Source organism: Quercus suber, unplaced genomic scaffold (assembly GCF_002906115.3).
Source record: "Quercus suber isolate HL8 unplaced genomic scaffold, Cork oak 2.0 scaffold_317, whole genome shotgun sequence".
In the NCBI taxonomy this organism is placed as follows: Eukaryota; Viridiplantae; Streptophyta; class Magnoliopsida; order Fagales; family Fagaceae; genus Quercus; species Quercus suber.
Genome location: NW_027069772.1, coordinates 451369 through 473350, shown reverse-complemented (window position 1 = coordinate 473350; position 21982 = coordinate 451369). Strand labels below are relative to the sequence as shown.

The 21982-nt window shown below is 32.5% G+C and overlaps 4 protein-coding genes across 9 annotated transcripts in view; 1 reads left to right on the top strand and 3 right to left on the bottom strand.

The window, feature by feature from the left end:
* Positions 1-755: 755 nt before the first annotated feature.
* LOC111994461 (carbonic anhydrase Nec1) lies at positions 756-5248 on the bottom strand. Its single transcript, XM_065782847.1, has 7 exons — positions 5212-5248; positions 3707-3924; positions 3392-3498; positions 3209-3314; positions 2954-3118; positions 2799-2852; positions 756-821 (listed from the first exon to the last, which is right to left on the bottom strand). The coding sequence occupies exons 1-7, from the start codon at positions 5246-5248 to the stop codon at positions 756-758; spliced, it is 753 nt and encodes a 250-aa protein (XP_065638919.1).
* Positions 5249-6556: 1308 nt separating this feature from the next.
* LOC136071488 (alpha carbonic anhydrase 6-like) lies at positions 6557-8447 on the bottom strand. Its single transcript, XM_065782846.1, has 4 exons — positions 8332-8447; positions 7985-8096; positions 7090-7207; positions 6557-6648 (listed from the first exon to the last, which is right to left on the bottom strand). The coding sequence occupies exons 1-4, from the start codon at positions 8445-8447 to the stop codon at positions 6557-6559; spliced, it is 438 nt and encodes a 145-aa protein (XP_065638918.1).
* A 2740-nt stretch (positions 8448-11187) lies between these two features.
* LOC112026406 (uncharacterized) overlaps positions 11188-21982 on the bottom strand; it is a 71668-nt gene continuing 60873 nt past the window's right edge. Inside the window, exons 2-7 of one of the 6 annotated variants that reach the window (XM_065782829.1) lie at positions 21504-21568; positions 21302-21404; positions 19933-19990; positions 19582-19720; positions 19353-19465; positions 11188-12255 (exon numbers count right to left, since the gene is read on the bottom strand). In XM_065782829.1, coding sequence (XP_065638901.1) covers positions 11220-12245 — 1026 coding nt within the window. In that variant the 5' untranslated portion in view covers positions 12246-12255; positions 19353-19465; positions 19582-19720; ... (1 more) ...; positions 21302-21404; positions 21504-21568 and the 3' untranslated portion in view covers positions 11188-11219. The other 5 variants (XM_065782832.1, XM_065782828.1, XM_065782830.1 and 2 more) reach the window with 5 other exon arrangements.
* Positions 14101-15431, top strand: LOC111994462 (F-box/kelch-repeat protein At1g57790-like). Its single transcript, XM_065782845.1, has 3 exons — positions 14101-14165; positions 14257-15233; positions 15298-15431. The coding sequence occupies exons 1-3, from the start codon at positions 14101-14103 to the stop codon at positions 15429-15431; spliced, it is 1176 nt and encodes a 391-aa protein (XP_065638917.1).

Sequence of the window (21982 nt, the reverse complement as noted above, 5' to 3'; positions counted from 1 at the left end):
AAACATCAACCACCCAATCAAACCACACCAAGCCTTTATTGTCTTTCAATCATCACTCGAACACCTTACAAAAACACCTACACACCTTCTTACTTGAAACCTACACTGCTAGTACCCAAAAAGAAAAACCCATAAATGCCAATTGCTATATCAGTTTCATTACAAAATGCCGCTATTCGTGCAAATTAAGCTACCATGTCAAACCTATCTTATTCCACCAGGAGCTCCCTACCATTACATCTAAGAAGTCCAGATCACCGTCGCGGAGCGGTGGTGTCCAAGCTAAAAGGAAGAAGTGAGAGAAGGGTGACCCGAGAAAGGAAAGTTGGGTTACGACATTGTTGATTGTGCAGTGATCGGTGTGTCATGTGTGAAGGGTGCGATGGCATTGGGTTGAAGAGATATATATAAGCCTAAACGCTACATAGTTTAGATAGCTAATTCATGTGCTACAAGTCGTTCCAAGCCAGACGAAGCATTGCTACGAGTTGTGCTTTAGCTAACGATTAAACATTACTGGATGTCGTTTAATAACCTGACTCTATGTAGTACAACGGATGCTTGTTAGAATTAAATCAAAGATATTAACAGGAATGGAGATCCAAGAGCTTTTATTTTAAATCCCTAACTCTCAATAATCATTAATTTATTACAATAAAATAACTTCTTTGCTAGCCATGGAGAGGAAGAGTTACTTCTTTCTTGAACAAAATCCCTTTGTCCCATGTTGGAAGATTTCTTAGTCATTGACTAACTCAACAATATCGAAAGATTTCTCGGCCATTGAGAGCCTGCACAGGTCTTGCATTGTTCTTTGCGTACTGAAATAAATTAACCAATTACTTCAATAATTTAATTTTTAAAAAGAAAATTACATATTAGGTCCCTATTATTTGGCATTTGATTTTTTTTTTAATAGATACGATAGAATTTGAAATCTTATAGCATCCACTTTATAATAATTATTTCTTATCATTACATCAAGACATTAGTTTAGTTTGGGTCATACTAACGAGTGCCCTTAGGGCCTTGGTTAAAATCCATTTTAGGAAAGTTTTAATATTACTTTTATGAAAAATGAAAAAACTATTAAAATATTAATTTTTTGGTGAAACTACAGAGTTAGTCCCTCAAGTTTACTCTGTGTGCGCAATTGGTCCCTCAAGTTTCAAGTGAACGCAATTAGTCGCTTAAATTTTAAAAATGAGTCATATAAGTCCTTCTATTAACTTCTATTAGTATGTTGCTTATGTGTCTAATAGAATAATGATATGTCCTTTTTTTTTTTTTAATGACGTGGTACTTTTTTATTAAAAAATTACAAAAATGTATTTACGAGTAAAAAAAAAATTGACTCGTTCTAATTCAAGTAAAACCCACGAGAGCGATACTGAACCGTTCCAAGCCGGCCATTATCTTTCAAAGCAAAGAAAAAGAGCTTGATATCGATCATAGAGGAGATGAAGAAGAAGAAGATGATGAGAACGACTATAGTGTTTGCAACAACCGAACGATACAATTGTTTTCGGTGGCCGGAGACACAGGAGTTTCCGACTTGGAGGGGTGGTTGGATCTCGCTTCGACTTTCGGCAAAGCCGTTGAGCAAAGGTGTGGTGGTGGTGATGGCGGCAGCAGTGACTAGATTCTATGGATAGGAATATGGTTCTTGTGCTGTTATGCTTTTCAGAGACTTTTTGAAGATTGTTGGAGTGTCAAAAGGCATATGTATGCGTAAAAGAGAAAGCAAGGGTTCAGATATGGAGGCTAGGACACAAAGAAAATGAAGAGAATAAAAGTTGCGGAGAGAAAGAATGTGTTATGTCAGAGGCTATATGTGTCTATGGCAAAGATCAATGGAAGCTCTTGGTGTCTTTGAGAAGTTGAGAAGTTAGGGTCTCAGGGATAACAATTGTTGAGTTTGATAGGTTCTTTTGAATGGTATAGGAATATGTTATTTTCTAGTATTGTTTAGATATCTGATTAGCTAAGATGTTTAGATTGTAAACCAGTTGTTTTGGCAATTTCTACCAGTGGTATTGGGGCCATTTTTGCATATAAACTTTAGTAATACCTTGTCTTGTTCTAATTGTATTTAGACGAAGAGAGTGTAATTATAGAATTGATTGGAACAGGTCAAATTTCTTTTACACGTAAATTTATTTTTTTAATAAAAAGAAATGCCATGTCATTAAAAAAAATTACAGATCATTATTCCATTAGTTATGTAAGCAATATTACTAACAGAAATTAATAGAATGACTTGTATGGCTCATTTTAAAAACTTAAGGGACCAATTATGCTCATTTGAAACTTGAGGGACCAATTGCGTACATAAGGTAAACTTGAAAGACCAACAGTGTAATTTTGCCTAATTTTTTTTCTTTTTTTTTCCTATATAAACTCTTTTTAAATGAATTATTAACGAATGGCCTAAGGGCATTCGTTAGTATTTTTGATATATAAATGAAAATTGTTGACTTAACAAATGAAATTTATGAAACCAAAATCATTTTGTTGAAATGGAGGCGATAACGTGGCATAAATTCAATTTCTCACATGTGATTTATTTTTTTTTTTTAATGGGCATTAAGAAAATTTTAAAACATTTTTGAAATTATAGGAACTAAAGTAAATCATTTTAAATTATAAGAGCAAATTTGAAACAAAATCAAAACTTTAAATTATAAGAAACAAAATCAAAACATTAAGGACCAATATATAATTTAAGGAAAAAAAGAAAAGAAAAAGAAGATAAAGCGACAATTAACATAAGTTTAAGCTAGATATAGAGTACATACATCGAAATTAGCTTCACGAAGTAACTGTACTTGCTCGTTTGAAACAGTATTTACCTGAGGCAAGGTTAAGTTAAGGTATATGTAGTGTCAAGTTGAAAAATAAAATGTGCAGATTATAAGAGTTAATTGGAGTTAATTAAAGTGTTCATCCGTACCTTTTCATTGATGATCCAAGTAATACCTTCAGCACAAGGAGGAAATGTTTGTGATCCATTGTATTTGTAATACTTGACAGCCTCCATATTTGAGTCTCTGGGATCTATCACCCCCTTTGGTCTCTCTTCCTTTTTTTTAACCAAAGATTTGATTTCCTCTGTGAACTGAAATTTAAGCGAATGGAATAGTTTTAGAAACATTTAAAAGCAATTTTGAGTGAATAAGTGAAAGTGGGTTGATATGGGATTCTTCACCTTTGACAGGAATGAATCGGGCTCACCAATTTGGTAGAACTGGGCATGAGCAACTGAAATTTTATTTGATGCATCTATATGAGCCATGTGCAACTCCAATTCATACCTGGTTAAGAAATCATTGTAGATGAAATTTTTCGGCGGTGAGACATTTAATTTTGAGAGAGAGAGAGAGAGAAAGACCTCTTGCCATTGATGAGATGCTCGGAGGGTAAGTGCCAGTGACATTGTTGGAGGGGGTAGTCTTTGCCATCGATGTGAATTGATCCAGCATCACCCTCCCATGCAACCTGGGTCCATGAAATTTTGATATTGAACCAATACCAAATAAAATAAAAACGATATTACAGTTGAATTCTTCACCTCTCAAACTATAACTATAAATGTTAGTAGAGAATTTTTATAGCATGAACAATGTTAGGTACATAAAATAAAATGTGTGAAGCAGGTTGTATACATAAATATACTTGTTGCAGAGCTAATAAGATATGTCCTTACCTCTATAGAAAAACCTGTATTCTTTACAGTTGCATTAGATGCCTTATAATTCAACCTCAGGTCACCTGTCTTTGAGGCAATTTTGACATTCTTATTCAATATATCAATTGGAGATTGCGATCGCCCATCCTTACATTCTGCCCATTCTGGCTTAAGTTCTCCCCAGTGTTGGGGTCCCTTTGGACTCCCTTCAATATAATCAAACTCTGGCTCTTCACCTGTCCCGTAAATTTCAAACATCACATCATCAAAAGTAACAATAAGTCAATAATTTGGCAATTCTTATTATGAACAACTACAAATATATTAGCATCGTGAATGTAAGTAATATGTATCTTGGGCATTACCAGCTTAAGCTGTAATGGGCATTGGCTCCCAGTAAAGAAGAAATAATATAAACCAACAACAGAAGATGGGTAAACTATAATTCTTCATGATATACAGCCAAAGTGCTAAAAGAAACTAATTGCAGGTCAAATAGGAGAGGTTTTTGTTGGAGATGCTAATGCCTTAGAGGTATCTAATGTTTATGTTTATATAATAATAGTGATTGCACTACCATTTTTATCAAATATCAATCACTGAAATTGTATCGGTGTCAATCACATTAGAAGGATGAAATCATAATTTGGATTTTTAATTAATTGAGGCATTTAATGTAATACTCCTTCAGTTCCATTTTGTTAAGATTGTTTAAAAAATCCAATATTTTAAGGGATCATCATTTAATATATTGTTTTTGCATAAATAAGTACAATAAGTTTCAAAAACTACCCTCGTTAACTTAAACTTTAAGGGAAGAGGGGTATTGAATTTTTAATTAAATTAAAGTGTATGTTAGAAAATTCTTATGTTGATTTTTCAAAGATGACTTTATTAGGGACATCCCAAAGCAAAATAAAGACCTAACAATTTGGACTGAAAGGAGTATCACTCACATATGACCGGTGTGTTTTTGTATGCCAAGGAGAATCTACTAAGAAGTTTTTAACTCCCATGTATAAACCGAGAAGAATAAAAAGAAATAAATAATAATAATTTTTAACATCTGAATTGGAAGAAAAGATCAAATATAAACAATGAGAAATTGAAGATTTCAATTCACTCATTTTAAAATGGAAAGATAGTTTTAGTTAAAAATAAAATTTAGAAAATCTTAATCCTTTTAAGATATACTAGCTTCTTTTAGAACGTAAGTTGTATAAATCTCAATGTGTCGTGCTCATGTATATATATTATTGGATGACACTAAACTTTAATGTTTTCTTTTGCTTCAATATTTTTTCCCCAATTGGAATCATAATTCATTCATAGAATCACACAAATTACCGTGGGTTCCAGCTAACTCAACTGGTAAAGTCTCTGATAGTTGATAAGAGACTTGGGGTTCAATCCTCACCTACACCAAAAACTGATTGGTATCTTAGTCTGATAATAAAAAGCTATCATCAAGAGCGGACGCCATAGATTAAAACTTTTTCTGAAAAAAGAATCACACAAATTACCAGCTCTCACTGAGAACATCTCATTGTGGGTTACCATAAGGTTGCATGGATTCCATGGTATAACATCAAGGGACTTTAAAAAATAATTATTTTTATAAAGTAAACTAGTCAACAACTAGTGAAATGCACGAGAAAGTTTAATAAAATATAATTTTATCTAAATAGCACCTCCCTATGCATAAAGTTCTTGGGTCTAAATGAGAAGAGTTAAAACTACAGAATTAACAGTATATTGTAATTATTTCAAAAAAAAAAAAAAAAAAAGGAGTTTTTATCTATTAAAAAAATTCACTTTTATTTTTATATAAATGTGAAATTTTATAATTATGATTGTAATTAATAGAAATTTATTTGATTGCGTGTATATATGAAATACTCAATGTTAAGTACGAAATTGTATAGTTATGGGAGTTATTAATAGATATTTATGATGATTTTTTAATTATATATTTATTGTGATAATTATAATTAATAGATATTTATCGTAGTATTAATAGGTATTTATTAAGATATTTATTAATATATAATTATGGTAATTATAAAAAATATTCATTATAATTATGTTTGTATATGGAACTATCTATTCTACTATTTAGAGAAAATATGGTGTGACAAGATCTTAATGGAGAGTTTATGTATAGAATAGAATTTAAACTCAATTAAAAAAAAAATATATATATATATATATATATATTAGAATATTAATGTGGTTCATTAATGAGCAAGGATAAAGAGCTACAAACTTGATTGATTCTCACCAAAAAAAAAAAAAAAGTGAAAATTTGTTTCTAAAAAAAAAGATGTGAAAATTTTTAACTCTAAACAATGTTACACCACCGAATATTTTTAATTGGATGCGAATATTAACAAATCCACTGTTAGATTACATTATTTTCATATATCTTCATGCTTGCAAAATTTTAAGGAGATAAAAAAATGAATAACCATGTCATTAATCAATTGTTAAAATTCAAATTTTTGTAATTTAAAATAATGCATAAAAGATGAGTATATGGATCAAATGGTAAATAGCATCCGATTGATATGAAAATTGGCATGCATGTTAAGAACATATAGAATATGTAATTCAATGGTTGGATTTTCAAAACATTAATTCAATAATAAGTTATTGGGTGGTGTAACATTACTTAGAGTTACACCAGATATAACTTAAACCCAACTCTAAATAGAATTCAATTTCTAATTTCTTATACAATATTAAAATATTATCGATTGAGTTAATTAGAACCTAAATTGATATGAGTTATGAGTTAATTAAAACTGCAACTTACGTCATGGACTGCCACTCGTAAGTGCATGAACTTGTTCCCTCGAGACTGTGCTATCAGAATTGAGATGGTGAGAGGATAGATAGAAGCATTTCAAGATGAGTTATCAAATCAGGCAAAGAGGCAGAGTGCTGAAACAGAGCATATGCTGAAACATAGCATTTGTGGAAGAAATGATATTACACTAAACGACTATTGCATCTTGATACGACTTGTAGTTTTATACTTGGATTAGCTGGTTAGTGTGTATGGACACGTGTACTGTGGTGTGATGAGATGATCAATGGTAGTTAGTTATTCCGCATATTTTGGGATTAGTTAGTTTATTTTCTGATTCTGCTATATAAACATCTTGTAATTCATTATTGATTAATTAATGAAATATCTCAGATTTTCTCATTCTTGATTCTCCATTTCTCTCTCTTTCTCTCTAGATTCATTGCACAAATATACTCTGTATTCTTATATGTGCTTACCTGAGGGCAATGCAATTTTACTTAAGAATCTAATCGGTACCTTGAAAAATATACCAGGAAAATTTTAAAATATGTGTGTATATATATATATATATATAAGCATAAATGAAAACTGGCCCTTTTATCAATGATCCAAAGGACACCTCCACAACATGGAGGAACAGTAAGTGAGCCCGCATATGGGTAACAAGAACTAATGTAGCCGCCCGTCTGAATTTTTGTCGGATTAATCTAGCCCACGTTTCTCTCTTACTTTGTATCAGATATAGACACTATATCCTCGATAAACTGAAATTGAATTTTGATTATATATTTACTGTATAAAAAACCCATTCTAACTGATGTGGGGTTATTGTGTGTGAGAGGAAAAATAGTGTGTAATTTGTTAGCAATTTTACTATTTATAATGGAAAAGCAATTCCTTCTGTTTGACTTATATGCAAAATACCTTCTTCTTTTATTTCTTGCTAGATAGGAAGCATGAAAGGAGAAATGAGATTCAAATTCTAAACACCGCCACAAAAGCTGTTGGTACCAATGGGCTATCAATCGTACACCTACATGTTAAATAGGTTACAAATATAATCTCTTAACATCATATGAGAGATCTGAAATTAAATTTTGTTTTCATTAAAAATCAATATTTACATCAAGAACTTAATTTGTAGCTCAATTGACATTTCCAAATACTTTCAATAGAGACGTTTATGATTTATATCTCCCCTCCCCTCTAATTATTGAATTACCAAAGAGTAAAAAATTACGTTTGAGACCTTGTAATTTAAGGGGTGTAACTTATTAAGCTCAGCATTTTTAAATGTAAAAATTAAACATTCAGTCTATATGTGTTACTTTTTGAAATTTCAATATTTAATTTGTTATAACCATGAACTAGTTTTAAAATGTAATTTTCTAAAATAGTTTTGAAGAATTGTAGAGAAAAAAAAAAGGATAGGTTTTAGCAACAAAAAAGTATCATGAAGGAATCAATAATCATCAATCTTTCACCTGGGCAAGGAATGGATCGGGCTGACCAATGTTGTAGAGGACCCCAACAACAACTTTGTCTTTGAATTTGATGTCTAGGCTCATGTGAACCATGTGCAACTCCAACTCATACCTTAAAAAGAAAGAGAGCCGAGAGAGAAGAGCGAATCAATTTCATAATTAATTAAGATTATATTTTCTGAATCTAACAAGTGATGCTATATATCTAAAATTTTAAATAATGTAATACTACAATTTATATAGACCTTAAATTTTTTAATATAATATAATATTTGATATAAATCACGAAATGTATTGGGTTTCAAATATTAAGATTCTTTTCATTTCAAATAGAAGGAGAGAGAAACTTTATGCCATTGATGGAATGCTCGGAAGGTGAATGCCAGTGGCATTGTTGTAGATAGTAAACTATGTCGATGATCTCTATTGAACCGGCAACACCACTGGCCCACTTCAGCTGCATTCATTACCATAGTATTTTTAGTATATATATTTTGTAAACAAGAATTTTAATTTCTTTTTTTTTCTTTTTTTTTTTATACAAAATATAATTTCTACTCTAGTCTAATCTAAGTATATATGTGTGTGAAGTTCCCTCATAGAGAATTGAACCTCGGCTCTTACCCCCCACACCCCACAAACACTTATACTTGTGGAGTGACCAACGCACCAAGCATGTGCGATGGTAAGAACTTTAATTTCTAAAGTCTACTATTTGTTAAACCAACAATGCAATTGATAGAATAAATGAAGCAACGCCATTATATATACCTGGCTACTATAGAGAAGCAATAAATATAACCCTTTTTTTATGTCAACATTAATGAATGTGTTCTTCATTTTCTTTCCTTGAATATATTTTAAGGCTCTTGGTAATTAACATAACCTTGATATCATGTTAAGAGCATTCGCATTAGCCCTTCTAAAACTTTTTGTCTATTTTACAAAGAGCAGGGATTTGCTACAAACAAGGTTGCAGCACTTCCTACATAATGGTATACGTGTCAAAAGCTTTTAAGAACTTAAGACCAAGAACTTAATCTCAGTAGAATAACACAACTTTCACCTAATATGAAAGGTAACATAGTTGGGTTCTAGATTGTAAATGGATTTTACACATCAATTGTCTATCATTTATTCTATAATTGATTGGTAATGTGAGTCAAGCTTGAATTCAAGCTAATGAATTTCTAAATACTAAACAAAAAGGGGAAAATAAAAGCCTTACCAAGACAAAATAATAGAAAATTAAGGGAATCTTAGAGGCTGTTTGGCACATTTTTTTCATCACTCAATTTTCATCACTCATCACTCATCACTCATAACTCATCATTCATCACTCAACACTCTAAAATACCATGTTTGTTTGGCACCATCACTTAATATTTTTCACACTATTTGTGGGCCCCATTTCTGTCACCCACTGCAGCTTTTTCTTTTTCTTTTTCTTTTTCTTTTTTCACTGGGTTCGGTGAGTCATTGAACCCAGTGAAAAAAGAAGAAGAAGAAGAAGAAGAAGGAAGAACAGGGACGGTGAACCTAGGTGAAAAAAAAATGGAAGAAAGAAGGACGGTGAACCCAGTGAAAAAAAAAATCCAGGAGGAGTGGAGAAGACAACCCAGGAGGAAAGGGAAAAAAAAAGTGAAAAGGGAGTCAAAAGGTGCGGCTGAATTTATGGCAGTGGGTCCCCCTTTTTTGTTTTATTACAAAAATGTCATTGAGTTATGAGAATTGAAAACTGAAAACAGCGAAAAATTGTTTTCAGTTTCCACAACTCATAACTCAAAAAATAAAGAATTAAGTGTTGGAAACAGAGTTATGAAAACAAAGAAATTGTGCAAACAAACAAGTATTTTGTTATGGGTCCCACCATTTTTGAGAATTGAGTTATAAAAGCAGAGAATTGAGTCATAAAAACTAATAAACCAAACAGCCTCTTAGCTTTTCTTGTCTATGCTTCTACTTTCAAATAAGGATTAAAACCAAGAAAACAATTCTTCAATAAGAAGTACATCACACATAAACAAAAATAAAATCTAAAATAAATTGCTACAATCTAGAAGAAAGAAGAGAAAAATGAGCTAAATGGACATTGTATATCCTGCCAGACCATGTATAATGTATATACCGTGTAAGAAGAACATCTCCACGTATTAGACATGCAAAATGAACATGGTAAAAAATTTAAACTAGAAAAGGAACAAAATAGTGGTTCACACAGCAAAAATTGCCCCACACCAAAGAAGGAGTGAGTTTGTTCCCCAAGAGCTCTTAAACCGAGTCCTGGCTGCTCATTGTTATTGGTCTCAGCATCAAGCTAAGCCGTATGGAAAGCCTCAGGCTGGAACTCCAAATATCATGGAGGCACCAGCTTAGGTCCCAGTTGAATAACATTGAGGTGAAGGAACAAAAATAAAAATAGTACAAATCATTCTATTTCATGTAATATTCTCACTCAATTCATTGCTGGCTTTCCCACTCTGGAAAGGTTGACATTTGTAAACGATGTGATGGAATAAAGTCATCATTCTAACACAAATTACATTGTTTTTCAGTTGAACTGATTCATAGTGTGGAAAACTTAGAGAACAAAATTGTAAAATTGTACAAATTGCATTATCATCTTCTTCGGCTTTCATTTGTTGTTGGGTTTAATTCAAAATAGCAAGAATTCTCACTTCTTAAGTTGAAACTTGTAGATTTGTCAATATTTTTAGAATTGAAAGTAACAATTGGTTTACATTAGACAGTGAAGAAATTTATGTTCACAATTGTCCTTTTGCTTTACAAATGTTGACACCAAAATTATAAGCACTATTTTTAAGAGGGGTGGTTGGCAGGGAGAGAAACAAATCAAAGCTACAATGAAAAAAAATAGTCAAACACTGAAATTAGAAGGTGAAATCAGGGTGGCCTAATTTTGGATGTTAACAAAAGATTTGATTGCTTTTGTTAGATCAAACTATCAAACATTAGATCACAAATGTAAAATAAAACTTGGATGATGCTTCATGTCAACACCATCTAGCCTATCTTTATAAGCCATGCCTCCAAGCCTTTTTTCGAACACTATTGAGTGTGAATGATTGACCTCTATTCTCTTCTCATGCGATGAAGAACTACTAGAGCCTACTAATAGACCTGGTGGCTGGTGAGGCCAACGATGACAACAAAAAAGGCAACCACACCCTCTACCACAAATGGGCCAATGAAACTACCAAATATAGCATTGATCTTATGACTTTGTTACAGGAATTAAAACCCAATCCAATCGTGACATAAATTTGCTTACAATGGGACAAGGTAAAGACTTTGAAATACTATTATTTTCTAGGTCAAAAACATAATAGAATCTATCAAAAGGCTTTGTAAAATAGATTGAATTCTGCTTAACTCCTTCTTCTGCTGCAAAACAAGATATAGCCTTATGCTCCAAACCACGATCTTGAGAAAGAAAAAGAGTCCACCCTCCTATGTTGTTCACTTCCTCCCATGCTTGTCTTAAAAAATTCATTCGTAAAATGATGAAGCCAAGAATCATTTTAGCATCCCATCCACCTCTCATCTTACAAATATATAAAAGCTCCCCACCAGATTCAATAAGATAGTCATTAGTTGTGGGTATTTCTAGAGGTGATGGTTGAGGGAAGCCCTCCATTGTAATTCTCGTAAAATGAAGATTTGAACCCACAAATTCAGCAGTAAACAATACAGAAACAGAAACAGGATCTATTCTTGAAAAGGTTGTCAAAAAGTAAACCTTCCCTCTAAACATTGTTGCAGCAGATATCCACATTGCTCCAAATTCATCATCTTGTTCTTCCAAATCAAATTCAAACACTTGTTCACTAAATTCCTCATCACCAGGTTGGCAGAAATAAAATCTGGATGGCGAACAATGAATGATCATTACATAATAATCTTGGTTGGATTCACTTGTTGGCGGGGATAGAATACAAACATCTGAATCCGTAAAGGATTCCAACCTTGGGAGCTGCAAAACCTCCATCGAATGAAGATTCAAAAGAGAAAGATCCTTTGAATCAAGATCATTTAACAACAGCCATTCGTTGGTGCTAGTGCATATCATCTTATTGTGCATCTCAGGAATTGTTATTGAGTAATATTTATCCTTTGATATGTTGAAAATTTTTTGCCTTTCTAGATGTTTGCCATCACGAATTACAAGCCAAGGATAAGATTGAGGGATGATAGGAGGATGAGATTGCATATACTGTTCCATTTTATTTGTAGATTCCATTTCTAAGTCACTGTGTGAAAAAAAAGTAAAAAGAAAAGCGTTAAGCAGTTTTTAAAATCACAAAATGAAAAACACGAGGCTAATGAAAATAAATTCAAAATTTTAGTTGAAATAAGAGCTTAATTGGTATAGAAATTCTTATTAAATTATTTTACATTCAAGAAATTTTCTATAAACGTCACTGTTAACCACCTAATGCACTGGATACCTTTCAACTCAAAATAAAAGGTTGAATTGGGAAGCTCAATATTCTTCTTGGATATACTAGTAAGGATAGCATTGTTATTTTAATGGTATATTAGCTAGAAAGGAAAGCTCTCTCCATATATTGTATATCTCTGTCTTTCCCTCGTCATTATACCAACAATTCTTTTTCTCAAAAAAATTGTTATCACACATAATAAGCTAAAAATAATCAAAGAATAAAGCTATCTCGCAATCACTGATCGATGTACTTTAATTTTTTGGAATCAAAAGTCATGCGTTATTAATTTTTCAAACTTAATTATGAGAATAACACTAGTAATTTATTATAGTAAAGCAATATTCTTATAGTTCTTTAAGTAACATGGTAATATGGTAATCTTTTTTTCTTTTTCTTTTTACCTAATCTAGTGTTTGACTTATGGGAAACCTAAGCAATCGAATATCGGCCAATCAATTCCTCAAACTGTTATAAACATCAATAATTTAAGTATAAGGTTGCAGAAAAAAATTTAAACATCAATAATTTAAGTATAAGGTTGCAGAAAAAATCGAATATCAGTCAATCAATTCCTAGCTATACATTGAGTTCGAACTCAAAAACATTAATGACTTCAAGGTTTTTGGCTCTAAAACAGCATCATTAATGGTTTAATTCCTTGATTGCTAGAATATGGAAGTATTCAAAAATTAGAATTCTAGGGAAGAAAGAACGATAAACAAGAAATTTACAAGTGAAACAAAGCCAACAACAATCCAAAGTCAAAGTTACGAAAAGAACAATAAACAAGAAATTTACACTGCACATTAGCTAAACTTTTAGTATCTTACCTGATTCTCTGATTTTCCAATAAAGTTTAGCAGAAAAGTTTGGGGTTTTTATAAAAGCTAGAGGCGGTGAGAGGCAACCACGCAATATTAATAGGAAACCCTATTCCCAATCCCAATTAAACTGGGATTAGGAAATCCCAATCCCATTTAAACTAGGACTAGGCAATCCCAATCAAGCTAGGATTAGGAAATCCCAGACTAACATCGTTTATATATATATTGACCAGACCTAAAGGCCTTTTTTTAATTAAAGAGTTTGTCCAACGCTTGGAATTTCGAAAAAACACACAGCTTTATTATTTGGAATTCGGTGTCAGCTCTGAGCTGCTCTTCAACCCTCTACGTCCTCCGCATCTGCACCACCACAAGCATAACACTCAACCGAAGATGGTACCCTTTTCTATGATTTTAAATCTTCTTTTCTTCCTCAATAATTCTCGTGTTCTCTATTTATATTAAAAGCTATAAAGATTTACTTTATCTCATTATTTAATCTAGGGATATGTATGGGATGGGTTGGGTTAGGTTGAGGGTTTTTCAACCTAGTCCACCATGGTATGTTAGATGCATGGGTTGAATAGTGTTTTCTTTTAATAAAAAAAAAATTATTATTATTATTATTGTTGTTGTTGTTGTTAAATTGAGCATTAAAAAAATGCACAACAAATAAGAGTAAATTTAAAACCAAATTATCTTGAGTATAACACCAAATTAATACAAACTATATGGGGAGAACTTAGGGTTGCATTTTATTTAGAAAGAGGAGCAAAAAAGTAAATAATAAAATTGTATAATATATTATTAAATATCTATTAAATATATGTCGGTCGGATTATGCGGATTTGTGAAATCTTATGACCCAAATCCAACCCAACTCCCAACTCGGTGAGTTAAGTTGAATTGGGTCAGTTATGGGGGTTAACTGCACACCCCTAATTTGGCCTTTTGATTATTATTGTTTTTTCTAACTAAAAAGGTTAATACAGAACCTCAACAAATATGTTCAATCTTTCAAGCAAGACGAAGAAAAGGAAGAAGGGCAAAATGGGTCATGGTCTGAGCTTCCACAAGATGTTCTTTGTCTAGTTTCAGCACACCTCTTTGTTTGGGACCTCTTAGCTTTTCATGCCATTTGCAAATCATGGCGATTAATTACTCCCATCAGTCGGCCACTACTACCTCTAATGGATTCCCCACATTCTCAATCTCCATGTTTGATCTCCTTGGATAATCACAAATGCAAATTTTTTCACCCAATACAAAATAACACTTATCAAATGCACATACCAGAATTACAAGGTGCATCTATTCGTTTTTCAAAGTATGGGTGGCTGCTCTTATCTCAAAAAGATTGCAGTATCTTCTTTTTCCATCCCTTCAACAGGATCAAAATAGAACTTCCTAGATATCCCAAAGAAGATGCATTTCAAACAATGTGCTTTTCTTCTCCTCCAGACTCTATAGACTGTTTTGTTTTTGGAATCACATTCAATGGAGCAAAATTTGGCATCATTAGGCGTGGTGAGGTGTATTGGACCATACGCGAATTTATACAAGGATTTGAACCTTATGGTATATCTAGTTGCAGTCCCCTATTATACAAAGGAAAGTGTTACTGGTTAGGTCACGCAGGACGGGTGGGAGTATTTGATCTGCAGAAATACATGAGAGCACTAGATACTAATAATGAATACTTGTGTCGATGGATATATCATTCTTCTATTCTTCCGGAAAAGTTACATGGTTCACTCCACAGAAGTTATTTGTTGGAAAGTATTGGGAAGCTTTTAGCAGTGTTTGAGCTCCACGATAATGAACCATCTTTTTTCATTTTCTCATTAAATCTCTCCTCGATTGGGCCAAGAATGAAATGGCGTCCAAAGAGAAATATGGGAAATAAATTGCTCTATGTTAGTTCTGGAGGTTCTTTCTCAGAATTGGCTGTGATTAAAGGTATGAGAAATATGATTTACATGCCAACAATTCAAGGTAACAGTAATGTATTCTACTCTTTCAGAACTAAGAAATACCACTACTTTTGCAAAGATCATTCGTGTAGGACTTCATCTCACGGAGAAGAACCCATCAACTGCACTTGGATTAACCCTATGCGCATATATTTGGATGAAGCGTTTGAATGGTGAGAAATAGAACTAATTAAGTTGAAGACTTTTCAAAGAGGCTTATGATTGTTGTTATGAAAGTTTAGTGGGTTAAAGATTAATTTTGTTTTCCAGTATTGTTTATGTCTATTGCTTTGCTTACGTTATATATATATATATATATATTGTATTGTAAACAATTTGAGTTCCAAGGCAGGAAGCTTTCAACTTATTCTGAAATACTGAAATTTAGTTTTATTTTTAGATTTTGTACAATCATTTGAAATTGTTATATGTCATGTTTTCTATTGAATAATATGATATCCAAATCTTTTGGAAAAAATAATTTCATTATGCATTCTGTATTTAATTGGACATAAGAAGAACATGTTAACCTCACCAAACCTTAAAAAGCCATGCGAAGAATTTAGAATATAAAATCTGCCGGTCTTAAATCTCGAGACTCATTTGATCGATTTAAATTGTAGACCTCATGCTATTGGTCTTAGCTTAGTCTTGTAGTGCCTCGGTCTTGGTTTTGAACTCAGCAAGATCCAGACTTCGTGACAGAATTTAATAGTGGCTGATTTAGCCATTTAAGGCCATCACTCAGCCCACTTTCACGTGAGAATGAACTAAAAAGAGAGCCGCTTTGAACTAAAGAGAAATTTCCCTTCAAAGTGAATATGGTCCTACTTCCAGAAGTCAAAAGTCCCTTACGAGTTACTACTTGGTGGTACTTTTACAGCATACCAGTTCTGAGGAACACATTCTGGTCTCGATGTTGAGACTAGAGCCAAAACTAACTCTACATTTTCACAAATGACTTGGGAGTTATCATGATTCCTGAATCGGACCAGCCAGCTTGAAATATGTTTTAGTTCATGAGCTCCAAATAACCAAGAGGAATGTTCATTGGCAAAGATAATAGAATTAATGGAAACTTGGTTCAACAAACATAGCTTCTCGTATTCTTTATCTTGGAATAAGAACATTGAATCTAATGGGGTATTTTCCATAATTATACGGTGTTTGCAAGTACAATTCATCACTTGATCTTTTGGGTAATGGGAAATAATGTATGGATAAATGCCAAGAAAAAAAATGCACCAAATATTTCTTATCATCTAGTGGCCCTCATATCTCAAGCCTAACTATCATTCAAAAACTAGTCAATCATTCTTCTTGTTTGGATAATTTGGGTAAGTAGTGGCTCCTTAAAATATTGAAAATGGTTCCCAACAAATTCGGATGGCTGATCTTAGGTGGCTGCAGTACAACGAGTAGTTCTAGGACCATAAATTATTCCAAAATTTTTTTGCTACAACTCTGACGTGACAGACTATAAGTAATTAACCATCACTTACACATGGACCCACTATTTTTTCTATATCAGTCACACCTTGTCACATCACAATTGTGGCAAGAAATTGTGAAAATTTAGTGATTCTAGACTTTTTCGCACTATCACTTGCCGATTATCTTCTCCTCCTAACGAGCACACAAGCCTTCAGAATGTCAAGAGGCTAGCCAATAGCTATATTAGTAGCATAAACAAGTTTCCTTCTTCAAAAACTGATGAATATATATCAAAGTATCCAGCAAAAAATAAATAAAGGAATACATATCAAACATTAGCATATGCTCAAATATGCAATATGTGTAAACCCAATTATGCTCAAATTCTACTTCCTCAAACTCAAGCATCTCAACATCATTAATTTCTTCTAAGGTATCTTCATAAAAGATTGTTTCTAACATACAGTCTCCTCCCTCATTAAAACTGTAAATAATTTCTTTCAAAACTATTAACAATTGCAAATACATATAAATAACGCAAATAGACCACTAGATATAATTGATAGAGTAATGAAAACTGAACTAAAAAAACTACCAAAATCTTAGTTACATTAGTAGATTACATGGCATGAAAACTAAAAGCCATGGACTCCAAACTTAAGCTTAATGGTCTGTTTGGATTGAGAGAAAGGGAGGGAAAGTAGAGTAGAGCAAAGCAAATTTGACTCAAAATTAGCCTATTTTTAGCCAACTTTATTCTACTCCCCTCCACTCCCTCTCCTTTTCCCCTCAATCCAAACGGGCCATAAAAACCACTATGGTACCATGGATATACAGTGGTGTAAACAAGAAATGAGACTTCTAATTTTTTTCCCTTTCTTTTAGAACAATTTCTTGGCTTCCAAATTTAAGCTCAAATGCCCTCATACTTCACTTTTCAATATGGAACTGGGCTTCGGTTTTAGAAACAAATAGGATTGGAGGCCCCTTGATATCAATAATTTAGGCAACCCAATTTCAATTCGAGTGATACAATTCTATTTTGCCAAGCACATTGTTGGCTTGCTTCCTCTATATGGAAGCCAAGAAATTAATTTAAGGAAAAGGAGATGGGAAAAACAGAATGAAAAGCTTTGTCTGCTTTTGTCAATGTGCTCACGTCCTTGTCTTTTAAACCAATAAAAGGTGAATTTCTGAGTTCAAGACCCACCAGGTGTATGTGTAACTTACCCAAAAATAAAAAACATGATAACCTTTTCCTAGGACCAACATAACAGCAATATCAGTTTTAAATTTCTCATTCTTTTCTTTTAATCTTGACTTCTCAATAGCAAAGCATGGCATTAGGTTGGCAATAACATAGTTGATATAGCTTCAAATGCATCTATAATCTGCTTTGAGGAAAAAAAATTAAAAACTAATAACTCAAAGATTAAAAATAGTACATTCAAACAACTACTTAGTTACTTACAATCCAAGAACATAACCAACAACAATTTTCTGTTTGGTCTTCCTTATACATCATCTAAGGTAAAAAATTATGTCCTCAAGGCTCAAACAGTATATACCCTCAAAGTTGAACTCATTACATTTAGGAAACTAAAATTATTTAAGGTTGTGTTTGGTTCATGTAAAATATTTTCCGGAAAATAAATATTTTCTAGAAATGCTATTTTCGGGAAAGGAAAATATTTTCAAGTGTTTGGTTGCATTTCAAAAAATGTTTTGGAAAATATTTTTTGGTGTTTGGCTGTGTTCTGAAAATTCTAATTTTTCACATTTTCTCATCTATTTTCTCAGCTACCAAACAAATTTTATAATAGAAAATTTCAATATATAAACTTAAAAAAACAAAAATCAAAACAACAACATTTGGTTAAACTCCACAATCCGGTCAAACTGAGAGAGGGAGGAGATCGGTCTAGGCGACGAGATCAAGACGACGAGATCGGCAGTGCCGATGAGCACTGGGTCGAGAACGAGAACGAGATCGGTAACATCGGCGCCGATGAAATCGGTTTTGGGTGGATCAGTCTTGGGTGGTGATGATCTAGATGGTGGCGTCGGTGCTGGGGTGCGATTAGTAACTCTCTCTCTCTCTCTCTCTCTCTCCGCATCTAAGACCCGAAAATAATTTGAAGTAAAAATAGAAATGGAAACCAATTTCTGGGTCAAAGCCATAAAACACACGGTCAAAGGAAACCAATTTTCGGAAAATTTATTTTTCATGCGCAACCAAACACCCCATTTACGGAAAAGCATTTCCGGAAATGATTTGAAGCCAAAACAAACACAGTCTAATTTTCATAAAGTAAGACAATTGTTGGTATCTTCTAAAACAAAATATGAAATTAATTTGTAAATAGAACAATTGCAATTAGCATCTAAACACTGAACAAGGAAGTCAACACAAGACTTACAATGATTAAAAAACTCATTTTTGTCTTTCTTTTTTTCTTTTTTTCCTGCAAAATTTATATATTCATAAAAAACAAACTAGGAAGATCCATTTGACAAAAATCAGAACTAATCACAAGTGACTAAGGATGTCCAAACCAACAAAATCATTTCACCAAAATCACATGAAAGTATAACCAAGTTGAAACATTGAGAGAGTAGATAGAAGACAATTGTGGGACAAAGAAAGGGAATAGAGAAAAGAGTAGAATACCCATGGTAGCTTGTTTGAAGACTTGGTCAACCATTTTTATCTCCTCCCCCCAGCTCACTTTGTCAAGAGAAAAGCTGAGCTTTGATCCAACGGTACACACAACAAAAACAAACCTACATGATATCAATCATCACAAGACCCCCCATAACCAAAACCATAAATACATATGCAAAAAATATATGTAAAGGGTGTGAATAATGGCAAACCTATAAAGTGAATGATAGCACACCTGTAATGAATGATAGAAATTCTGTCAATTTGCCCAAGTTAGTTAACTTCCCCTTCAATGTCATTGTCAGCCTCTTGTTATTAAACCCTCCTGGTCTTGATAAGCATTGTCATTCTTCCCATCAAACATGGCCATAGTCCTAAATTTCCAAACATGGTCAACATAGGAGAACAAGATTTTTAGTTAAGTATTGCGAAGAACATGAGTTCTAAGAGTAAGAAGATAAGAGAACAAAATGGTACATTGTTGGACAAAGGAAACAGTTAAAGGTGAAAAAAAAAAAAAAAAAAAAAAAAAAAAGAATGATTAAAACAAATCCACAAAGCTATCCCTCATCAATATAAGACTCACAAAAGTAATCCCTACAGCAACAAGTAAGATTCTCAAATAATTGAAGCAAAAGTGATACCTGTTCAAAACAAAAAGAACTACAGAAATTCAATGGTCAGTGGCAAATGAAAATTAATCAAAGGTAGCATATCCTTAAAAGGCCCCCAAGTACAAAAGTCGGGCCCATTTAGTACAGGTGTTTAAACAACAGTTTTCAATTTTTTTGAAAATACGTATAGGTGAAAAAGTGTGTAGAAATACATGTAATATTGTTTAAAAACTGAAAACATGTATTTGAGATGATGTACCAAATGGACGCTAAACCTTTTGATTTCCAATTTCCAACAAACCATTAGCAATATCATTTAGATTATATAAATCCCAAAGCAACACAAAGAAAAGTCTACTATCTAATAATATTTATCCATTCGAGCAGAATAAATTATTAATTTAAAAAGAAGAATACTCTAAACTGTATTATTTTAATCAATCAACGTTAACAAAAAAGACAGCACATAATAATAATTTAAACGGGGGAAAAATTGAAAAGGTCATACAAAAACATAAACTACGAATGCTACTCAGTACCATTTCTATCAATCTACATAAGCAACAAAGGCACCAAATTAATAATAGGTTATATTTCTGAATAAACTAATCAAGTAGATTTTCAATTTATTTGTTAATAAAATAAAAATAAAAAATAAAAACCCTTGCATGTCCTACTGCTCAATTGTGATGATTGTCTATCAAACAAGCTAGGAAGTTCATTTATTTCTGACTCTCATATTCATCACTTATCTGTACATATAGTATTAGGAATAGATAAGTCAGCATTAGAATTATTTCTTCATGGCTACATATCAGTTGAGGTAGAGGATTTTTTTTTTTGGTGGCTAATTTGTTATTTTGTTAAATTAAAAGCCTAACAATATCTTTAAAAATTCAAGTTGTACTTAAGTACTCAATTCTCAAAAGTTGTTCAAACAGTATATATCTTCAAAGTTGAAATCATTACATTTAGGCAGCTAAAATTATTTAGTTTATCAGAGTAAGACAATTGTTGGTATCTTCTGAAACCCAATATGAAATTGTTTTGTAAATAGAACAATTGCAATTAGCATCTAAACATCTCAACAGCAACAATGAATGATTATGAAACTCTTTTATTACTTTTTTTTTCCCTGCAAAATTTATATATTCATACTTTCAAAACAAACAAAGAAGATCCATTTCACCAAAATCAATACTAATCACAAGTGACTCGTCCAAATCAACAGAAGTCACATCACAAAAATCACATGGAAGTATAACAAGTTCAAATACTGAGAGAGTAGATTAAAGAAGAATGTGGAAAAAAGAAAATGGAATAAAGAAAAGAGTAGAATACCCATGGTAGCTAGTTTGAAGACATCGTCACCCATTTTTATCATCTCGTCCTAGCTCACTTTGTTAAGACAAGAAGCTGGGCTTTGATCCAACACAACACAAACCTACAGGATATCAATCATCGCAAGACCCTCCAAAACAAATACCAAAACCTAAATACATACACAAAGACATATATGTAAAGGGTGTGAATGATATAAAACCTTTAACATTTCATGGATGGTTATTGGACGGGACTTCAGGGTTGCTCAGCTGTTCTTTCTGCACTCTGCACAATTAACAAAAAGATAAAATGCAAGCACTGTGGAACCTGATACGTACATTAAATTGAAACTATGGAAACGCTTGACATTCTTGCCTTAGATTCAATCCTTTTATGAGTTTCCCTTTTTTTTTTTTTTTGCTAGACCGGAAAAAAACNTAGTATTCTACAAATCACCCAATGTATGGGTTTGGATAGCATGTTAAGTTGTGGCACGTTTTCAGTTTCACGTTTTCTTCCTTTTTTTTTTTTTTTTTTTTTTTGGCGGCTTTATTGATTTTGGGGGACAAAATTCACTGTGCATGTACTGTGCGTGTACTGTTCATGCACTGTTATGAATATTTAATATTAAAAGTAGGTCTCACAACACTATTCACACATTTAAAAATTATTTTGCTACAGTGTTTTCAGCAACAATCA

What these genes read in the sequence shown, in the direction of transcription:
- LOC111994461 (XM_065782847.1), bottom strand. Translation starts at nt 5,248, where the DNA reads ATGGTAACCCACAATGAGATGTTCTCAGTGAGAGCTG. An exon ending in GATGTTCTCAGTGAGAGCTG is followed by an intron (nt 3,925 to 5,211) that starts GTAATTTGTGTG and finishes TTTACGGGACAG; the next exon opens with GTGAAGAGCCAGAGTTTGAT. An exon ending in CTTGGATCATCAATGAAAAG is followed by an intron (nt 2,853 to 2,953) that starts GTACGGATGAAC and finishes ACCTTGCCTCAG; the next exon opens with GTAAATACTGTTTCAAACGA.
- LOC111994462 (XM_065782845.1), top strand. Translation starts at nt 14,101, where the DNA reads ATGTCGGTCGGATTATGCGGATTTGTGAAATCTTATGACCCAAATCCA. An exon ending in CCAACCCAACTCCCAACTCG is followed by an intron (nt 14,166 to 14,256) that starts GTGAGTTAAGTT and finishes CTAACTAAAAAG; the next exon opens with GTTAATACAGAACCTCAACA. An exon ending in AGAATTGGCTGTGATTAAAG is followed by an intron (nt 15,234 to 15,297) that starts GTATGAGAAATA and finishes CTACTCTTTCAG; the next exon opens with AACTAAGAAATACCACTACT.
- LOC136071488 (XM_065782846.1), bottom strand. Translation starts at nt 8,447, where the DNA reads ATGCAGCTGAAGTGGGCCAGTGGTGTTGCCGGTTCAATAGAGATCATC. An exon ending in CCGATCCATTCCTTGCCCAG is followed by an intron (nt 7,208 to 7,984) that starts GTGAAAGATTGA and finishes AACGTGGGCTAG; the next exon opens with ATTAATCCGACAAAAATTCA. An exon ending in GATCATTGATAAAAGGGCCA is followed by an intron (nt 6,649 to 7,089) that starts GTTTTCATTTAT and finishes GCTATGTTTCAG; the next exon opens with CATATGCTCTGTTTCAGCAC.